General features: G+C 35.4%; 1 protein-coding gene across 2 annotated transcripts in view; it reads left to right on the top strand.

Annotated features, from left to right (window-relative positions):
• The window catches only part of LOC134542336 (uncharacterized), a 178061-nt gene that overhangs the window by 15476 nt on the left and 139586 nt on the right, over positions 1 to 22999 (top strand). For both annotated transcript variants that reach the window (XM_063386486.1, XM_063386487.1), the window contains 4 exons: positions 1327 to 1513; positions 7192 to 7285; positions 9853 to 9994; positions 10775 to 10897. In XM_063386486.1, the coding sequence (XP_063242556.1) occupies positions 1327 to 1513; positions 7192 to 7285; positions 9853 to 9994; positions 10775 to 10897 (546 nt within the window). The remainder of the gene's footprint in view (positions 1 to 1326; positions 1514 to 7191; positions 7286 to 9852; positions 9995 to 10774; positions 10898 to 22999) is intronic.

Consider the following 22999-nt stretch of genomic DNA (forward strand, 5'->3'; position numbering starts at 1 on the left):
TACACCAGAATGGTTCAAATCTTCTCTAGCAGCTGAATCATCAACAAATATATTGTTTTTTTTTAATACGATGCTGGTGCACCAATCCCCTTAAAGCAGGTCTTCACCTGCCATTTTGTGTTTTTAGCACTTTGGTAAACAACAAAATGAAGTGAAAGTTCAATAACTTAAATTGGAGAGTGAAGGAGAGAAGTTCTCTGGTAAATGTGAAAATTAGTGGCACATTGTGAAAAAATAATGAAAATTGTGGTTTTGATTACATAGCCTACTACTAATTTTGCTTGACTATCCCACAAAAAGGTATAAGGTGAAGTGCTATAAATGGTAGGAAAATGGGAGTGTAAAGTGCATTGAAACTGATAAAGTTTTAAGAAAAACAGATTGAAATTGCTATTGAAATTTAATTAAGGATGCAATCTCGTTCAATTTTAATCAGATTTACTGTATTTTACTTTGATGAATGCCTTAATTTTCTTCTAAGTCAATGCCCTTCACAACTTCTGTGTCTTCAAGTATTCATTCAAGATAAATAAAACTTAATTTTGCGAGAATCCATATGTTTGAATGATTTCACGTATTTAACTGTCACCCAATTGACCTGACCAACACTTCATTTAAGTTATGACCACCTAAAATTGCACACACAAAGCCTCACTACAAAAACATTTCCTTCACAAAAAATTTACGTTACTGATGGCACAGTAAAATAACATAAAAAAACTACACATCAAAACTCAACTATTCCTGAGTCATTATGAAGGCATGGCTTTCCCACACATTAACATTTGTTGAGAATTTATACGATACCTACACCATGCATTTTTTGATACATTAAATACATACCTATCACAAAAAATTCATACAGTAACAGCTTTGTAAAATCATTATGAAATGTTTGATTACCTACCACGACTATTCTCATAAGCATCTAGAGAAGTTTTCAGTTTTGTACAGTAGTATCAAATTTTACCATTTTTGATCCAAGGTTCAGGCTCTAACTATTCAACTTTAAAAATATTAGTTTTGACATCTCAAGTCAACCAACAAAACCAATTAAATAAATGACTAGGTACTTAAAATTTTGCATATTTGGCACTCTAATAAAAAACAAAAGAAAAGTAATTCATTATACTGACAGCAACAATTATTTTATTAATTTCAATATTATATATTTCAGTACAACTTCAGAAAATAACATAGTATAAATTACAGATGCAGATAACATTTATTTAGTTTATTTATCTTTTTTAATGTCTATAAGCAGCTACTTTCATTTGCCCATTCTCTCATGCTGTGACGGTGATGTATTGCCGTGTGTGTGTGCAGGGGAAAAGGCGTGTCTCCATGTGCACGGAGTGTTCCCTTACCTGTACGTGCCATGTGTGGGCGGGGAGCCGCCGGAAAGGCTGGCGTACAAGCTGGCATCTGCGCTTGACAAGGCCCTCAATGTCTCCCTGGGATGCAGTGCCGCCACCACCCAGCACGTGTATCACGTGTCGCTCGTCCCTGCCATGTACGTACCAGCCGTCCTGGTCAAGGTTTTTTTTCATAGTGCAAAATGGGTAAATTTAGAGAATTCATTAATCACAAAGATTGTAAAAATTAGATTTTTGTGATAGCAGAAAACTTGAGAAATGTCAGTTTTAATTTTTATAATTATCAGCCTGGTTTGCAGTTACATATGATTGTACTGCTATGAAATGTTGGCAATACCTTGTTATGGTAGGTGCCCCTACCTAACCAGGACATCTGCGAAACGTTCAAGTCAAGAGGGTTGTATAACATTCAGGTATTGACAACTCCTATTTCTACAAGAGAATCGCTGGTGGCCACGTGCTTAGTAACTGGTAAGCGAACGGCTATTGGGCGCTGATTCGGTCATCCGCCGAGGTCCGCGATTGGATACGAATGATGTCATTTTCTTTTCCTCGGAGTATAAATAGGGGTCGCCTGATAAGAATCAAGCAGAAGGTGCCTGGCGGGCGGCCAGAGGCAAAAGCTTATACCACCGCTCAGAAGATATCAAGACAATGTCACGCTGCCACCATCCGCTACGTCACTCGACAACACGACGCCCGAGGACGAGTCAGGACTTAGAAGATTCTGGGACCGCCACGAAACAAGACCAACTACGAGGGAGAGCCGAGATCCAACAACTCTACACCAGGGACGTCTCGTGGACGTCTTCCCAGCTGTTTCAACCACGCTTCCCGAGACTGTTGTGATGCCTGAGGTCGAGGTGGGACTTAGAATATATCTACCACTGTAAGTCGAACTTCAAAATATTTTTGTGGTTTGGGACTTAGGAAGAGACGGACTTAGCCTCAGACGCAAAGACTCGCTAACAGTACTCGCCGTGAGCGAGTAGGGACTCGCTCGGCGAGTAAATTGTGGAAAGCTGCTCTTCAAATTTAGAGTCATCAGATGAAGGCAAATACCCCCTGGAGGTCGGGAGGGCTGAGGGCAGACTTTCGTTTTTGGAGTCACTCGCTCAGCGAGTGACAAGCGAGCGAGTCGCCGCACAAGGTGCGCCCGTAGAGTTAAACGTTGTCACGTCTAATCCCTACTTGTAAATTAATATAAAGTGTTTGTAAATATCGACTGGACAAATTAATATCACCAGTGTGAGAGTGTTAAAGCATAATTTAAATTCATTTAAACTGCGTGTTTATGTTGTGTGCTTTGAGTAAGGAGAGCTGTTCGTTTGTTTAGTATTTATAAATACTCCTTCTGTTTACAGAGTCTTGCAAGTCGTATCCTGTTAAGCGATACTTCGCGACGGCTGTTCACGGCTACCTAAAGTGCCAAGTTTACATTTGTGTCATCTGTAAATTTTGTTCTAATAAAAAAGTGTATTACACCAAACTGTTTAAGTTTGTTCGCAAGTAAACCTAACCCATTTCTCTAATCCATTTCTCCTTTGGCATCTCTTGACGAGCTGCTACAGGAAAGATAACAACCTCTACATACAATTTCTGTGTACATTTATTAGCCTATTTTGCTCATAGGGATGGATCTCTGCTCTCCTTTGCCCAGGGCAGAAATTCTTAGTGCCTTAGCCCCTGTTACAGCAAGAAACCTAGCCGGTATAATTTATTTTCATCTGTATACACCTTATGAGAAATTTTAAGTTAAATTTTATCAAACATTTTGTACTTTCAAGTATTTAAGTGTATGTTTTATTTCACTTACTGTATTTATAGACATAATAGTGTTCAAAGTTCTATATATACATGTGTGTGTTTGTTGTGTGTGTGTTGGTTGTATGTATGTGTTTGTTGTGTGTGTATCAAAGTTTTAATTGTTTCATTGTTATTTTACAATTTTGAATAATTATTGGACAAAGTACAAAAACTAAACTGACTTTTACTTTTGTATTACCCAAATCCTATACATATTGTTACGATTTACCGGGTTCGTAAAGGATAGCCCAATTAAAGATTTTATTACACACACATTTTTATTTGTTGCCACTATTTACATTACTAGCAAATAATCTAAAAATGAAAATTAATCAATTGTACTTAAAAATGTTGCTTCCCATCACTCGTTTTTACACACCGCACAACTCGCTGGGCCGCAACTCTCGCCGCAGCACCCCTCGTGGTCCTCCGTCGCAGGACCCCGTTGCTGCACTCCGCCGCCGCCGTCGTACTTGCCTTCGCCGAGATCCCACTCTACACCTCGCTCGGAACTCCGCCGTGCCCGCGACACTATCGCCCGGAACTGAACTCTTCGCCCTGGAACCTTCGTCCAGGGACTCCGTCGCTTTATCGCCCGGAAACTCCGCCGCGGGAAAACTACCGACTCCACTGAACTCTCTCTCAACTCCACTGCTCCTTCTGACTCTGAGGCTCTTATATATCAGCCGCCATTTCTAGAACTCACGAGTGCGTCTGGGGCCAGTCACGTCATTCTGCGCCGACTCGACGGCAGAAATCTCTCGAAACATGTGTCGGCGGCTCGCGTAACTCCGCAACTGTCAGGTGTCAGTTACGTGTCAAAGGCAGGGCGCCGCGCGGTGAGTGGAGGGGAGGAGGGGGAAAAGCTACAATCCTTGTAATCTTCCCGGCGCGCGCGGTGCATATCGTGTTGCGGCAGCCGCCAGCCAGCTCTGCACCTGCATGTGTTGTGGCCTTGCTCACGTTCGTAACAATATTTGTCTGATAAATTTATCGGCTCATGTTCGGGATAGACTGCCCCGCACTAGATCCGTCCCTGTTTGCAAACCTAAACTTTCTAGATTAGTGACTACCTACATCAAAGGTTATAGCTTTGAAAATTTCCTCTAATCTTACACATTTCAGTAAACCGGTGATAGACCTAAATTAGGATTCACTAACAGAGTTTAACCTTGCAGTATGCCTTAGTAACTGTATCAGACTTAACAATGTGTTTTGTGTTCCTAATGTAGAATGCAGAATGGTGCTGAATAAGAAGTAATTAATTTCTGCTCTTTACTAATTGATATTAATCAAATTAAGTGATCGGAGGATATTCCATCTTCCACAAAGACTGCCAAAAGGTGGCAGGATAATTACTTGTGCTTTAAACAGGAAGCACTTAATCTCAATCAGTATGTAAGGGGAGTTGGTTTTGATTCTGGAAGGTATCAGGTTCTAAATATCTGGATGTGAAATCGAATGCTCAGTATCTTTCTACACTTAGCTTGGGAAATACGTATAAAGAAGCAAAGAACAAAGAACTGGATCTCTATATGATAAAAAAGGGTGATGTAATAGGTTTACAATGGCTGTGAAATGAGTGCAGTACTTTTTTTTACTTTGACATTGTTTTTATTGTAGGTCATGAAGTAATTGAAACTAGGCTAAAAATATATTACCACCCAAAGTTTCAAAAGTTTTTATAGGAAACATCCCACTAGCATCATGTTAGCAAGAAAATGTTTTATTTTAGTATAGTTTATTGCATTCAATGGATTTTTTTTTGTTTGAACAAAGTTGCACAAAAATATGGCATAATTTTTTGCAAAAATGCAATGACCTATGAAACATTCAATAAACTAGAACATTTCTTATCTATTTTCTGGAATTGACATTGGTTTCGCCGGGAGTGTAGCTGGTCAGCAATTTCCGAATTTAAAAAAGAGAAGGTGAGAAAAATGCTCAGAAATTTATTTACGATTACTATGAGTACATTTTTACATTGATTATAACACAGCTGTTTATTAACAGAATGAAACAAATATTCAGTTCAGAAGACTTTAGCTATTCTTTATGGTGCTCTCTGTTTGAAAAAGCAAGTTTCTCGTAAATGTTGAGGCAACTTGTACAGTGGCATATGAATGTGGATTTTATTTTTAAATTGATGCTGGAAGGAGCATAAAAAGTGTTGTTTCTGTGTGTAAGATGCTGAATTTCCCTGCAGTCATGAAGCCTGCTTGCTTGCTTCACCTACACTGATTGATGCTAATTTATATAACTTACTTTTAATCAACCTTTGAAAAATTTCATTACTCTTAAAGGGGATTTGTTCCAGCAGTTTTTGATTTTTAAAATCATTGCTATGATTTAATTTTTGTAATTAAATATGTACCTAAAATTTTGATATGAAAAGGCATAAAACATACCTTTTCATGCTTCTATATTTTTTAGCATTGCAGGACCCCTGCCCACCCAACTTTTCAAAGTATTTTGTAAGTTGCAATGTTTTTCAGTAATGGCTATATAGTTTAAAGTAATGATGCCCTATTTTAACAGTGCATATTTAATTTGTAAATGTTTTAAGTTGTTTTTAGTAATAATGTGGTTATTATTAGTGACTTATTTAGATTGTGCTTTTATGTAGTTTTATGTTTCTTATTTTGTATGAATATTGTGTTAATGTGGTAATTTTTACATTTGGTATGAGTTGTTTACATTTCTAGAACATTCAACAATTTTTCTTTCCAGTTAAAGAATGAAATGAAGGTAGGGTCATGACGCCGTGGTGTCGAAATAACAGACAATATTTTTGCACCCTGTGTTAGTAAGAGACAGAAACATCTAGACTAGTTTAGATGTTAGCACTTGTGTTTTGAAGTATTTTACAGTGTATTAATACTATTAATGTGTAAGTTCTATACATAATGGCTCATGAGTAAAGGCAAGATTTTATTCATTTATTGTTAGTCCAATTTCATTTTTAAAGCAGGGGGTTTAGGTGTTATTTTTATTATTATTATTATTATAAAAGATTTTTGTTATACTTACACCACCAAAATAGTGGTAAAATTTATATGCTGCATTTTTTATAAAATAATTGATAATAAATTGGTCTAAAACAGATTCATTCAGAACTATAAAAAAATTAGTGAACATTTGTGGTTTAAAAGTGATTCAGTAAGAGATACACAATAAAATAAATTGAATTAATTATTCTGAGTCATACTTTGGTACAATGTATTTTTTAAAAATAATCACATTACTTAAATTTTAAACATTAATAGATTACTTTTATTATGATTTTAATTATTTATTTGGTTAAATGCTACTTAAATCAGTGATAAACATGCATTTCGTAGCTACATGATGTGTTAACTTGCAATTAATTTATCCTGTCCTTTCACATGCTTTTCGGTGTTATTTTGGTTGTATAGCAATACACCATTATAATCTTGTCCTGACTTATGAAGTGCGTTTTGAAACATTTTAGACACTACACTTTATTTCTACTCTGTCATTATATAATTATAAACTTTAATGATAACGTGTTTGTACATATATGAGTATGTATTAATTTCAAATGCTATTTTTATGCTGTTATTGCTTACCCATCATGATGTTCTGAATATCTCAACCTAATACAAAATATCTGCGTTCAAAGAATACTTCTCTCTGTATTCGCAGGCAGGCAATTGCACTTCTCTTAACAGGAATTTGAAGGACAGTAAGTTAATCACTAGGAACTAGATAGATTAATTAATTTTATTGCATCTGTTAGATCTTTTTTTGTGTGTACAGGTTAGCACAAAGATATTGGACTAGATGTTACATAAAAAAAAAACAATAACACAGTGACAAAAATTAAAAAAAAAAAAAACCATCATAAACAAATATTTATTTTGATCTTCCTGCTGCAAATGCAGTCTTGTCATCAGTCTCTACATGTCGGGAGTTACGGGTGAAGTGTGTGAAATGAGAGCACATGAGTTATTGGCAGAAGCTGAGAATGCATCTGTGCTGTTTGCAGACCATTCTATGGCTACCACAGCTCAGAGCAGCAGTTTCTGAAGGTGTCCCTGTACAATCCAGCGATGGTGAAGAGGGCTGCGGAACTGCTGCAGGTTGGTACTGTTTTCATATGGCATGCACCTCTGATGATGAAACCATGAAACAAGCATAAACTACCATATGCTTTATTTGACATTCAAATATGTAACTGTACTACTAAATGTTGTGGCATTGCAGTCCACTGCCCTTCCTAAAGTGTACAAAGTATTTTTATGACACAATTTTTTTTTCCAGTAAGGTAGTAATAGTAATACATCAGCTGAATGTGTATGTACACGGTCATGGTGATCTAGTTTTGTATTTTATTTTCATTAATATTTTTATAATATTTCCTCTTTCGTAGTTAATTCATTTGAAAAAGCTATTTTACTACCTACGTTTTTATTAATTTTAACAAGTTGACTAGGATACTATTAATGTAAGTTTAATTTGCAGTAGTTTATTTCATTTTAATATAATTTTATATATGTATTTTATGTGTGTACTTCATTGTGTGTTTATAAAGTTATGAGAATATGGGTATTTTTTTGGGAAAAGAAGAACGAGAGACAAGTGCACGAGATGGTGGCGCCAATTTTCCAGACATTTTATAAGTTGCAGAGACTTTGTGGTGCTTTCTGCATGTATGTCTTATGATGGGAAAGTCGGCAGGTGTTAGCTCCTACGGGAAGCTGTACATGTATTAGGGTTTTGTGTCAGCCAATCAGAAGTGAACTTTGTAATTGTGTGGTTGTTTTTTTATAGAAATGCCTTGATGTGAGTTTGATGTAACTTGTGTACTGATGTGTACTCGTACATAAAGAGGTGTGTTGTGATTGGTAACTGAGGTCACGTGGCTGCGTCTTCCCTGTGTGGTTATGGGCAGTTACGTAGCCTTGTCAGTTCAAGTACTGTGCAAAAAGGATATGCGGGGCTGTGGCTCACACAAATCATATGAGCTTTTAGAAGCAGACAATTTCACGTCTGGAGTTGGGGTGCTGCCAATGTTTTGTTTCTTCATAGTGATATTGATCATTTTAACTGGGCACTAATTCTTTTTTAAAGTAATTAACAGTTTTAAATTAAAATTATACCATAATTATTCGAAAAATAAATCAAAAAGTTTAATGACTTGGTATATCTCAAAATAGTTATTCTTTAATGCCACAGTCTTTACTATTTTAACTTTTCTTTGGAAATTGAATATGGTAAATTTTAATGTCAAAGGAATAAAAAAAGTATTAAATACTCTTGCGCATGCTTCATAGTCATTTTATGGCAGCATTCTATCTTGCTGTAGCATATATTGTAGTGAGAAAAAATGGTTCTGTAGATTTGACTTTTTTATGCTAAGCCATTAAAGTTTTTATCTTGGTACGAACCTTCTCATTCAGTAAGGTGCTACGATTTAAAATATTGAGGAAAAGATTAACTATAAATATATTTTTATGACACTTTTGCAGTGTGGAAGTGACGGCATCATGTGGCTCATTTTAGCGGATTTGCAAAACATTGTGCAACTAACTAGGTTTGACTGGATCAAATCCAAGTAATAGTGTTTTTTATTTGTAAAAAGTTTATTATATTATCATTGATTTGCATTCATAATAAAGGTTTTCTGGAAATCTGCACTTTCATTTGCTAGTCTTGTTTGACCTCTTAAATATGGTTTTGATTTCTTTGAGTCAATTGCGCTCACTGCACGGTGATTTTGGTAAAGGGGGTTAGTAAAAATGTTCACCAAGTGCAAAAAGTAGTTGTTAAATTTTGCAAACTTGTGTCTGCCAGTCAGGTGGTGTGTTTGCGGTGTCTCCTTGGGCTGTGCAGAGATTGTAGCGCACTACTTGTTTCAATTATTATGCATCATTCTTGGCTTTAAATACAAGTGTAAAACTTATAAACATAATCATTAAAATGGTACACGTACTCTCAAAAGACACAACTTTCAACAACGTTGTCGTGTAGACTCATCGGACCATCAGAACTAGTTGCTGGGAAAGTAATCTGGGTCTGATGCTAAAGCGTGCCAATAGTAAAACGCCGAGATGAGTCGAGTCGTTCTAATCAAATGTTGTGTGCAAAGTTGGTAAATTTCACTAAGAAGCCTTAAAAGCTCCTTAATAAAGACTTAAAGCATTCAAGTAATGCATAAAAACAGATGTTTTTATTATATTTTTTTCCAACTTGGCAGCAAACAATGCTTTGTGCATGAGCAGTACAATTGACGAATTTTGGGACACTCAATTAGATTTTATGTATTAAAAATTATTTTGAATTTGTTTTTCGTGTCTCAGCTTTATACTTCAAATGGGTGTTCTACTGTCTTACTTTGAACTTTTAAAGTAAATGTAATTAGTGATCAAATTAAATGTTATACATAGTTACAAATTTCAGATAGGCACTATGCTTGGGTAAGGTATGTGTTACAGAGTAAATTCTGGACAATAGGGTCTTATCTGTGAGAATTGAAATAACCAATGGAAGTTTTTTTTTTTTTCATTTAACATTGGTTTTTTTCTTGAGGTATTTTGATATATTACCTCTTGATAGGGGTGAAGGGGATGAAGTAACTGGGTCCTTAGAAACTCCTTTATTTTCGATTGCACAAGAGGGTGTGTGTCATTGGCATTGCATGTTTCAGAGCGGCGCAGTACTGGGCCATCCCCTTCAGCCTCACGAGGCTCACCTGCCCTTCCTGCTGCAGTTCATGGTGGACTACAACCTGCACGGCATGAGCCCTGTGCTGCTGGGACGTGCCCACTTCCGTCACCCTGCACCCTCAGGTCACTAGCCCCCTCAAGCAGCAAACTGTGCTTACCAATACACGTAATCCTTTTAGTATCGGTGTCGGCCAATATTCCAGATTTTATGTATTTGCAATATAGGTAATCGTTCCCAACCGATACTTGAAAAAACCATACCCACGATAAAAGTACAATTATTTCATCCATTCTCTACACCTGTTTATATAGTTCTGTAGGCACCTTTTACTCAAATTTTTCTGTAATTTGAGGCCATACTTGAATTTTGTGTTTGTTAATTACTCGAAGGAATAACATGTATTGTGCCATGCACAAATTTTATGCAGTAAAATACTTTTTTTGTCATCTATCAAAAATCTTTGTATTATTATTGTAAAATTTAAACAGACGTGTGCATTTCAGTTTGTTCGTTCAAGCATCATGCAAAAACAATTTGACAGATTTTGATGAAACTTTTTTGTTAGAAAGTTCTTCAGCTAACTTAACTAGGCTATATCAAATACAAGAATGTCGCCCTTGAAGGGGTGAAAAAGGGGTAAACATGGTTTTAAGATGTTTAATTATATCTTGGAAAGAAAGATATTGGGTACCAATAAGAAACAGACAATAACTACCAAACACAATTGAAAACCATTTTATGAAATTAATCCTCTAAGGGGGGGAAAATGGGTGGTTTAAGGGGAGGGCATGTTTTTAACACGAAAAAATAACACTTCCAATTCAATTATAACTAGAAGCAAGAAACTAAAATGTGTAGACTATTAATGAATGGTTCATTAAGTGATGGACGGTGTGTCGCAGGCTCCCAGGAGGCACTGCAAGAGGGGTTGCTACCCTTGCCGGAGAACATCCACAGGATGAGCAGCTGCAAGGTTGAGGTGGATGCTCTGGCCTCTGACATCCTCAACCCCCGGACGCTTCATGGTAGGATTGCTAAATTCTCAATCACGTCTCACAATTCTCTGGATCCACGCTCACTGCTTTTCTTACTAGAGTTCTGCGTCATTTTTGTGACAATGAAAATTTATTATGAAGCTAAATTTATTAATAAAAAATTTAATTGAAGGAAAGAAGAAAATAACATTTTTATTCTAATGGTCGTGCTTCTCGAATTAAATTTTTTTTTTTTGTGTTTAAAGGTTTTATCGTGCACTCAGCCATGTAGTGCAGGGTTTCTGTAGTGATGAAAAGTCACAATTAGTAAGGAATTTGTAAAATGCTGACGAAAAGCACTATGTTCACTTTTAAATAGTGATGGGTCGATTCCGATTCCGGAATTGGTTGGTTTCATCGATTCCACTAGGATCGAAGGATTCAGAATACAATGGTTTTGGAATCGACCATGGCCGATTCTTTCATTGTTTCTGTAAGCTTGAAAAATAAATTTTCAACCCAACGTAGTAAAATCTATTGATTATTTAATACGGGAAGTTTTCATGAAGTTTATTTTAACAGATTTACCAAATAAAAAGTTCTTGATGTTTTCTTTCGTCACGGCAGCTTTGTTTACCATTGTAGATTGTAAAAAAAAAATCTTTATTTTTGTGCTACGTGCCACCTTAACAATACGGCCATGAAGAAAATCTTTGATTATGAATGCGAAGATTCAGTTTAGTTTTATATATTTCCCCTTTAATATTTGATGTATTATGCACGAAGTACGTTGTAAAGCAACGTAAAAAATTCTTGTAAAAATGACGTCGCCATGTTTGCGACGTTCGTTTCACATTACAAATATTTTGGTTCGTCCGTTGGTAGCACTGAGTTTCCAAACATTGCAACTTGCAACAGAAATGTAACTTTTTACCTTGATGAATGTAAACAATCGTTTTTAAAGCAGTGGGGTTGTTTAATAGAATTATTTACGGTAAAAATCTGAAGTTAATTAAACGTTAACACGCGAATATACACAGAGTAAAAAAATATATATATATATTTGTGTAAGAAATTCCCACGGACATTTTGAGATGCTTAAACGTGCTTGTCTCTTACACAAAAACCGGAAATTTGATTTTCAACTTGTGACTATTTGGTATATTTATTGTTTTCACTTTGTGAGATGAATAAATTCTACTTAATATATAAAAACGTATTTCTGAAATGTTATTTAGTCTGGTGTATATGTGCTTCGTATTGTTTACATACTTGTGAGATAATAGAAAAAATGTTTACACTACTTTGTTTTTACGTTTTCCCTCATTTTTTTCCCGGTACCATGAAATGTGTAAATGCGAGGTTGTAATGAGTGGACGTGTATTCATAATTTTAAACATACGTAATTTGGGATTAGTATTTAATTAAGTTTTAAAATACAGTTCCTAACCTAACTGTACAAGGTTTTAACTAACTTAAAAGTGATGATGGAAAAAACCAAACAGTATTTGTAACGTTATTGGTCCAGAATTTTTAGATTCTATATAACTTAGTTTAGACTTGCAAAATAATACACAACTAATTTTGTGTGACTATAATGGAAAAAACAAGTTATGTTTGGATTTTTTTTAGTGTAAATGATAGTGATGATGTTATAGCTAAGTGTAATTTTTGTGGGAAATTGATTTCGAGAGGAGGGTCAAGCAAATCTACTTCAAATTTGCACAAACATGTCAGAACATTTCACGGTATGGAATTGCAAGATTTCAAAACCAAAACTGTTGAAGAGAAGCCTAATCCCCTATCATCATCAGTGTCGACAGGTGGGCCAACTGAATCGCTCAAACGTAAGTTTGTTAGTGCACCTGATAAAACTCAGGTAACTTTGCGCCAGTTCATTGAAAACAAAAGACCATTCACTCAAAATCATCCGAGAGCTGAAGTACAGTAGAACCTCATTTTTACATATGTATTTCATGGGACCAGGAAAAAATTATGTAAAAACCGGGAAAACGCAAAGTGAGGGAAATGTTCAAATTTTTTTTATCATCTCACTATATGGGAAACAATAAGAAAATATATACCACACTAAATAATATGTTAGAGACGGTTACTTTTTTATATATTAACAACTTCACTATATCACATAATTAAAATTATAAATATATCCAATATCGCCGTTCTTCATTATTTCCGCAAGTTAAACATGAAATTTGCTGTTCTTGTGTAAGAGATGATATAGCCACTTGGTGCTGAAATTTTGTAACACAATTGATTTTTGAACTTTGTATTTAATTAGGTGTTAAAGTTTTATTAATTTCAGATTTTTTGAGAAATAATACTATAAACAATAGCTACCACCATCAATATAATTGTTTACGTTGAGGAATAGAAGTTAAATTGCCATTGCATTGTTTGGATATTCATTGCAGCCATTTGACTTTTCAGAATGTTTCTAATGTGTTAAAATGAACATCGCTGAATATGCACGAAGACGCCATATTTATAGGAATCTCGTACATTGCTTGAAACGTATTTTAATAATGGAACAGTAATCCGCTCTTTTGTGTATTTAAAATACGAGTTTTTACCTTTATTTTCATGCATAATACATTTAAGATTAAAGGGGAACGCTAAGAAAAGTACTTATTAATTTTGATGTTTATGTCACCATACGTTTGGTTCATGGCCGTATGGTGTACAATAGCACGTGGCACAAAAAAAAAAGTAAGTTGTTTACAATGGCGAACGAAGCTATGGTGACCATACACTCATGCAGTAACGCTTATTAATTAAACATCACGCTATTCATTTTGAGAATTTATTGTTTTCTCTAAATTTTCCGATGGTTTGCCACGAAATACAGCACTAATTCTACGTAAACAGTGGGAAATGCTTTTGCACAAGGCGGGAAAAGAATGCATTATTAGTATAGGGAAATTGACAGTGCATGTAAAAAAATACTTTACTCGCGGGAATTCGTATATCGCGGGTACGTAAAAATGAGGTTCTTCTGTACTAAACAAAGCACTTGCTGAGATGATTTGTTTGGATAACCAACCATTTTCTGTGGTTGAAAACCAAGGTTTTGTTCGTTTGATGGCTGTAGCCGAGCCTAGGTATAAGTTACCCACAAGAAAGTCTCTCTCTAAAGAAGTTATTCCTGAGATGTATGAGAAGGTTAAATTGAAAGTAATGGACATTTTGCAGCCTGTAGAATCTTTCAGTATTACTACAGATATGTGGTCATCTACTGCAAATGATGACTACCTGAGCATTACTGCACATTTTCTGGATGACACCTACAAAATGCAGCATGTTTGTTTGGAAGTAATTCCATTTTCATATGAGGTCCATACAGCCGAAAACTTAGCAGAATTTTTTACAGACACAGTGAGTAAATGGGGTCTTTCATAAAAGATGAGTTTTGTGGTTCGTGACAATGCTCGCAATTTTTGTGCAGCCATGATAAAGGCAGGTTACAATGATGTGCCATGCATTGCCCATACATTGCAGCTTGTTATAAAGGATAGTCTGTTTAACCAGAAGGAAGTGAATAATGTGATAGTTATTTGCCGGGGACTTGTGGGACATTTTAAGCACTCAGTAAAAGCCACCAAACAACTAAAAACAGCTCAAGATACACTCAACATGGCACAAAAGCGTATGATTCAAGATGAACCGACAAGGTGGAATAGCACCCTCCACATGTTGAACAGAGTGCTGGAGCAGCGTAAACCACTAGCCCTCGTCACTCCTTGCTTGGACCGAACCAATGGAATTTATCTCAACCCTAGTCAGTGGACCCTCATTGAAGCAGTCACTGAAGTGCTCTCCCTATTTGAGAATCCAACACTAGCAGTCAGCTACCAAAATGTTAATATTGGAGAGACCATTCCTATTATTAACAGTATTGTGGCTGCACTGAAAGAAAATGATGCTTTTAAAAGTCTGAAAGCTGACTTACTAACATCTCTCGAACGGAGGTTAGGTAAAAGTGAATTTGAGCATTGCTATGCAACTGCGACAATTTTGGACCCACGTTTCAAGACTAAAGTTTTTGTTTCAAATGATGCTATCACATCTGCGAAGGAATACATTGTATCACAGATGGAAACTATTGAAACCACAAAATTTGCTTCATTCCAAGTAGAAAATAATAACTCAAACACAGCAGTTTCAACCAACACCAGCAGCAGCAGCAGCAGCACCAGCACCAGCACCAGCACCAACCCCCGTCAGAGGCATGCAATGTGGAACATGTATTCTAAACTATTAGCAAATGCAACCAGTGTTCGCCAAGAATGTTTAAGTGCAGAAGATGAACTGAATACTTATCTGAATGAACCTCTTCTATCAAGTGTGTGTGATGTGCCAGCTTATTGGGAAAAAGCAAGTTTTTTTAGGCTAAAAAAGTTGGCAAAATGCTATCTAGCCATTCCACCTGCAACTGTTCATTCTGAACGCTTGTTCGGTACAGCAGGGCTGATATGCGACAAGAAACGTAATAGGTTGGATCCTGAGAAAGTTAAGAAACTAGTTTTTCTTAACAAAAATCTCAAGACTATAAATTTTGACTATTGAATAGTCAGTTTTCTCTTTGAAATTTTTTTTTTTCAATCAGAACTGTTGGTAATGTTTTAATGTACTTGGGATTCAAACATTGGAAATTTATAAACATATAGTTGAAGTCTCAATTGTGATACATATTCAGAAGTGTTTCATTGTAGCAATTGAGACGAGTGGATTGCAAACGGTTTGATAATTAAACTATTTGAAATTAGCCTACATGTAAATTCATAGAAATGCATGTCTTTTTTCTATGTCAAAGTACATTAAAGAATTAAAATTGTTTCCTTTTTAACTTTTACATTATTATTTAATAGTAATGATGTGTTAGAATTTACCAAATATGTGCTAGAAATTTAGGGTACAGTAACTTAGAGTAATGAACATTCTTTTTAAAATTATGTAAGTTGTACATAATGTTAATGTGCACAGGAAAAAAAAATTAAGGCAGTTACATTTTGGAAAACACAAATATCCTTTTTTCTGAGTACTTTATTCTATTGAACTTCATCGTTAAAAAACGGTAAGGAATCGGAATCGATTCGAAGAATCGAATCTTTAGTTTAGAAATCGAAAATGGAATCGGAATCGGTATATTTTAGGAATCGGCCCAACACTACTTTAAAATATGTATAGTTTTAATCAGAAAATCTGTGTACTGTTATCAAATCACCTATGTTGAAAGTAAATTTGTGTGGATGAGAAAAATGACTAAAATTTCCAAAACTGTGCTACTGACTTATTGAAACCCAAACTTACCATTATATAAATTATTATTTTGCATTTTTCTGCAGTTGTGTATTGTTGCAATAAACATGTTAATGTAAAGCAAACCATGCATCCGGAGATTGTCCAAACATTTTATTTTTAAGGTTTCTTTCTTTTTCTATTTATTACTTTTTTGTTTCAATCTATCTTAAAACTAGAAATGGATTGTTTTTCTGAATTGGTTTGGTATAGTCAGGAATTCTATTGATCAAATTTCAATGGAAACCCTGAAGTGTGTTATTTTTCAGTAATTATACTGCCACGATAAAAAAAAAAAAAAACTAATGGATGTCCAATAGTAAGAACCTAGTAAAGTTTAAAATGAAAACAAAAATAAATCAAGCAAATTTTTATGTAAATCTGTAAATAGATTTTTGACATCTAGTTGTATTAATATATCATTCACATATACTCATGCTAATTCAGAAAATTAAATGTACCTAACATGTAATTTGTAGTGATTTCAAACCTTTACAAAAAGTCCTTTAACCCTTTGGTGAGCAGATATTTGCTGCAAATGTAAATACCCCTCAGAGCAAGGTTTTTCTTGAAAAAATTTTATTAATTTAATAAATTAAAAATTGTTTATTTTATTAACCTTTTAAAATTAATATTATGAAAATAAAAATATTCTTTTTTCGCTTTAGGATCGCCTATTTGTAGGGCCTGGAATTTTTCGCGATCGCGAATTTTGCGAAAATTTGCGCGAATTTCGCATGAAAACGCGAAAAGTAAGTACATTCGCGAAAACCACATTTCTATATTACACTGCGAATATATCCCCGAAAAGTACCATTACAGTAGAATCCCGCCGATGCGAGCCCCCTCTGATGCGTCCATTCCGTTTATATGACCGTTTTTTGAGAAAACATGAAAAATTTAAGCAGAGAAAGTCGAAAATTTGAGTAAAATCTGCTGAAAAACAAGTCTGTTACACTTTGTTGGGCTCTATGCGTTCACGTTTATCTTGGCGAGAGCTGTACTGTAAGCAGCCAGGCATACAAAAGACGTCTAAAAATAGATACCACCCCTCTAGACTGGCCACACGGCAGTGTCTAGACGAGCTCGGCGCCTCCACTATCGCACGAAAAGCCGTCTCAGCTGTCATGTTATCTTACCCGCCCGGCGGCTTGACGTCATACGTGACGTGATGCGACGCTTACCTCTCCCATCCCCTGCTAATTCTTCAAGGCTCATCCCTCCCAGAGCCACAAACCATGTAAAAACAACCCCCCCCCCCCCCACCGCTTTTTTTTTAACAGCTAACATTTCAACACATTCCCTCCCTTATTTCAACCTTCTGCGTGAGAAACTGTCAGCGTGTTTTTTTTTCTCTCTTTTTTTTTACGCTGCGAAGGGACGTGGAAAAGATAATTGCTTGAGCTGTCAAAATAAACATCGCTGACGGCAAGGGCGGGTGCGCATCCTGTCGGTCTGTCGCTGTGATTATCTAATCCAAAAACATGTCACAGCATTTCAGGATAGCATTGTTCTTATTTCTTTCGTTTATAGCCGAATGTTTTCTACTTGATCCACACAAGGTTAAAGTATCCTTTAACCCAAGTCTTGTGTTTCAGCATAATTACCTTATTTTTACATAAGCCGTGTTCGTGTATGGTTTTGATGCTCAAAATTGATCTGGGGTATAGTTCACACTAAGTTTCTTCTCATTTGTGCGCTGGGGTTTGTTCAAGTGGCAACCCCGTGTTCCTCCACTCCATTAAATACGAGCATATCAGTATCAGAAACATGGGTTTTATTGTACTGACAATAGCACAGTGATGTGCAAATTTTGCAACTGTAAAGTTTCATGGGATAGAAAAGATTTCATTGACAAACACCTAAAGTCGGCTAAGCATGTGGCATTGGCAGCAAAAAAAAAAAAAAATTGTAGTTGCAAACATCTATAGCAACGTGTCTGTTTTGTGTAACTGTTTTGGATTTAATTGGCTGTTATTATGCATATTAGCCTATTCCTAGTATACATGGATTGTTTATTAAATATGTAAACTATTATATTCAATAACTGCACAATTTAGTCAACATTTAAAATACCGGTAAAATTTCCATTGCATAACGAAAATACCGACTTTAAACCACCGCTTTTCTAATTTGAAAGTACCGCTTTTTGCATATTGAAAACACCGAAATTTTCCAGGCCCTACCTATTTGTTGATTCAGGTACAAAAAAAATTCAAATATACACTATACTTTTAATTTCTAAAAGATTGTTCCATGTGAAAAAATTATTTCATCATTGCATTAAAGCATTATTTGTTTACAGTGCAGTTTTGTATAGTTTTCAATAAGTGTCAATGTGCAAAAAATCAGTTAACCAAGAAATTACAATTTTTTATGGCTAACTTTGCACACAAACAAATAAACTAATGACTTATTCAGTTTCATGCTTTCCAATGTTTTCTAAGAAACACAAACAATTTTTTTTATTTAGTATTCAAACTTTTTTTTATATCATGTAGTAAACACGAAATGCACACAATTTGATAACTATAAAATATTTATAACAATTTTCCATTTAGAAACATTCCTTTTCAATTGTTTTGCATTTCGTAACTGTATAAATGAAACACTAAAACATAATAAGATGGATAACCCATTATAAACATGGAATGATTTCTGTTCAGAAATTTTTAACAGTGTGATAATCGCGGAAGCACGGAAATATACATAATCCAACATTGCAAGCACTACAAAACCAACGTATGTCTTTCCTCTTTGTCTGTCGCTTTACTGTGTGCTTGCATACAAAGCACTGTCTCTGTGGCATCTTATTAATAGCTGTGGAGGGGACAGGCTCAGGAAAATGCCTGCCTGTAAGTCTCAATGAGTCATGGGATTACAGCAGATGGGCGACCACCTCTGGGAGGCGTTCTTGTAGTGACAATATCTTCAAAGAGTTGCCTAATGAGGTGTATTCTGAAATATAAGAGTCTCATTTTCTTCCCTGTTTTCAGGTTGTACAAAATACAGGAGTTGTACACAATCATGTCTAAAATGTGAAAAAAAAAAAAAAGTTTTTTGTACCACTTTACAGACTTTCGTGTACTATCCAAGAAGCTTATTTGCATATCAGTGCGGTCGACAATGCCCATGTTTAAAGGTGTATGAAAAGAGCATTTAAAAATTTAATTTATAGCATCTATTATGTGATTTTTAGCATTTTATAGCATTTTCCATTTTGTGATTTTTAGCACTTTGTAGCATTTAAAAAAGTTGTTTACTTGCATTTATTTTTGTTGATTTTGTTGTAAATAATTAAAGCATATGTACAATGACTACTTAATAAAGTTTTTAATGCCTACAGCACTACTTATCTTAGCTTATAACTTATAAGTTATGACAAGTCTACAGTTTCAATCATTAAATTTTAACATTACACATGTCTCCAGATTATTTTCCGTCAATCTTGTCCTCAGTAAGGACAAGGTTGTAGCTGCTGAAACGTTCAGCGTTCAGAACAAATATGGGCTACATTACACATACACATTGCTCCACAGTAAAAAAATTTAAAAAAAGGCCCGCAAATTGATGGAAATTTACCGTCAATAGCGCGTCGTGCGCGGAGAAAGGTCATTGTACTCAATCAGTTGTTACGGTGCGGCGTAGGCGCTGACTGGCTCTCTCTGTTCTCTGATTTGCGCATGCGCAGTATAACTCACTCAACGCTCCGCCCAGACTCGTGACCTTCCATCAGCAGCCAGCCAATAGATGCGAGCTTAGCGGAAAAAAATATAAGCTCCACCTCCCGTGTACCAGTTTTGTCCAGTTCTATTACCAGTTTATTGGTATACGCACCAGTTTTCTCGCTGCTGTGACATGTTCAAGTTTATGTTCATCTTGATGTCTTGATACCAATAATTAATTATTTACGATCCCCAGAAATAAATTGTTAGTTAAAAAAATATGCGTCAACTGTACAATACTTCCCAAATTATAAAATATGTATAACACAGTTACCAAGACTCCGCTCATTTTATCTTGTGAAGTTTGTCTCGTACCAGTATTTCGGCTAAGTTGTGACATAAATACAGTATCAGAACTTAACAATCAGCCACGTTTATACATTCGTGAGTTAACGTTTTTCCCTCGTGCTTTTTAGATTGTCTCCTGCTATAATTACTCGGACTTTTACACGCCTAGGCTTAAATTATTACATGTTTAGAAATAAAAGCAACTTTTTATGTTATAAAATGTGTATATTTTGCGATTTAAAATGTTCATTGCCGACTATAAACGTTACTTTTTCACGATGTTTTTAGGCCTACTATCTAATCTTATCTACTCTTAAAGTACCCACTGTATTTTCTGGTTGTTTATGGTTGTTACGTGACGTAAATAGCGGGATGGATTCGATTTTTGAGACGTAATTTGCGTGAAAGTATTGTTATGGACTAAATGGGAACTAAACGGGACCTGAAAAATATAGTGCAAATAACTGGAAAACATTAACGGTAACGTAAATAAGGGGTTTCGCTGTACTTAAGTTAACAGAAAATGCATTTTTTTGTGATTTAAACATTACAAAAATAAGGTTTTGAAGAGTTTATGATTGTTGTGAATTGTGCTTGCACCGTAATAACAGGGATATTTCATCTCGTTTACACACGGATGTACAAAGATGTGGAATAGGTCTACGGTTTCAATATTCAGCGAAGACGTAATTAAAAATAAAAATATAATTCTGCACAACCAGAAATTTTACCTTTAGGTTTGTACTTTGTTTAAAAAGGAAAAACCCACACACATAGGTATTACCTAGTAATGACAGAGTGAATTTTAAAATGGAGTTCGCGGTTTTTGGGGATTTCAGTTGCATGTTTTGAAATTATTTAATAAATGTTGAAGTTTCGCAAATAATCGCGGTAATTGAAAAATTTCGCATCTATTTAGGATTTATCGCAATTGCGAATTTCATACACCTCTACCCATGTTCTTGTCGTACAGCAGGACAGACGCTGGTTTCTTGATCATTTCCCCAGTTTTGTGGTATTTTTTGTGTGTCTCTAGCATTTCGTGGCTGTTGATGGTTGACAACATGCACACATTGCGCGGATCATGCCACTTTTCCGCAAGCATTGTTGCAGTATGGCGCACAATACAATCCCCTTTCACAACTTTCTGTGGGAATTTCAGCATACACTTTCTTCTCTCTCGTACAGTACCGCAAGCACCGGTTTTGTTTTCTAACAAAAACTGAAACAGTTGTGGGCTAGAGTACCATTTGTCAGTAAATAAAGAAGCCCCTTACCCAAAAACGGAGCTAGGAGAGTCGTGACAACTGATCCCGAAATACCTAAACTACAATTTTCATCAAAATTGGTAGTAGTTCCAGTGTAAATCAGAAAATCAAGAATGTATCTTTTTTTCACAATCGCACAAAACAAACAGTTTTATGCCAAATCTATGCCGCTTTGTGGGGATGTACTGTTTGAAGCACAGTCGGCCTTTCCATACCATAATACCTTCGTCGACACAAATATTTTTGTAAGGCACGAAAGAATATTTGAACTTTACCTTTACAGACTCAACAATAGAACTTTTCTTGTAAAGTCGGTCACCATTGGGCTGGTTTAGGCTTTCTGAGAAGTGCAGAAGTCGGAGGATGAGTAAAAACCGGTTTTGTGAAAATATTTTCCCAAAAATCGGAGTGGACAGAAGTGGTTCTGTTGACCAATAATCTTTGAGCTTATTTTTTAGCAATATGAGGCGTCAACAGAGAAACTGCTAAAAAGCTATATATATCAGCTACAGAAGGTTTTGTGTAACTATTCAATTTAGAATGACCTTTCACATTGTTATTTTGCATTACGTACGAGTAGTACTTGTCAGTTTCGTAGGCAATGTGTTCCGCTAAATCAGCATCAAAAAAGTGTCTGAAAACTTCTGATTCTGTGGGATTTTCCAAGAATACTACATCATCTGTAATACCACATTTACTGTTGTCAAAGTCTAGTACATTCGTAAAAAAATCCGAATCATTTTTCCAGTCAAAAATATTTTTGTCACTTACCTGAATTGCTGTGTCATTTTCCAAGGCGGAATTATCTGGTTCGCTAGTTACCAAATTTGCAAAACTTGTATCACTAGTAACTGAATTTTTATCACTTATATCACTTTGGTCACTATCTGCCGATTCCCAATTGCAATTGGTAATAATTTCCTGAAGTTCTTGTTCGGAAAGTATTATTCTTTTCCGAGCTGAAGCCATGTCTAGTCGAATCGCAAATAACTACAAAAGTACAACTTTGTGATTGTTTTCACTGTCAAGAAAGACTATTTTAGCGGGAAAACATTTACAATGATTTTTCAGACAACTACCGCAACCTATGTAATATTAATTGAAATAAATACAACTTTGAAATAGATCGATCTCATCGTAGCCTAGGAACAACACAGGATATTGAAGTTCATATACATGACGCAAGATAGCATCACAGTACATTGTTATTACTAGCGCTGTGCCGGCTGTAATAACTACACAATCGTTTCCTTTGACATTACATAGATGGCACTAGGTGTGGACTACAGAAACGTACATAGACGGGCATGCTCTTCAAAACAAAGCTAAAAACGTATATGTACGAGCATGCTCATTAAAGGGTTAAGGAACAGTGAAAAATATACCTGATAAAAGAAGAAAAGATATGAGTTTCCCCTATATTTGAGTTTGGCCCACTAAATTGTTGTTTAAACTTTGCTGCATATTGTCTTGTTTTTTTATTTTATTTTATATTGTCTAGTATTCAAATTGATTTTAAAGTTCAGTATTGAGCTTTGATGATTGAAATCTCTGAT

This window comes from Bacillus rossius (assembly GCF_032445375.1).
Source record: "Bacillus rossius redtenbacheri isolate Brsri chromosome 4 unlocalized genomic scaffold, Brsri_v3 Brsri_v3_scf4_2, whole genome shotgun sequence".
NCBI lineage: Eukaryota > Metazoa > Arthropoda > Insecta > Phasmatodea > Bacillidae > Bacillus > Bacillus rossius.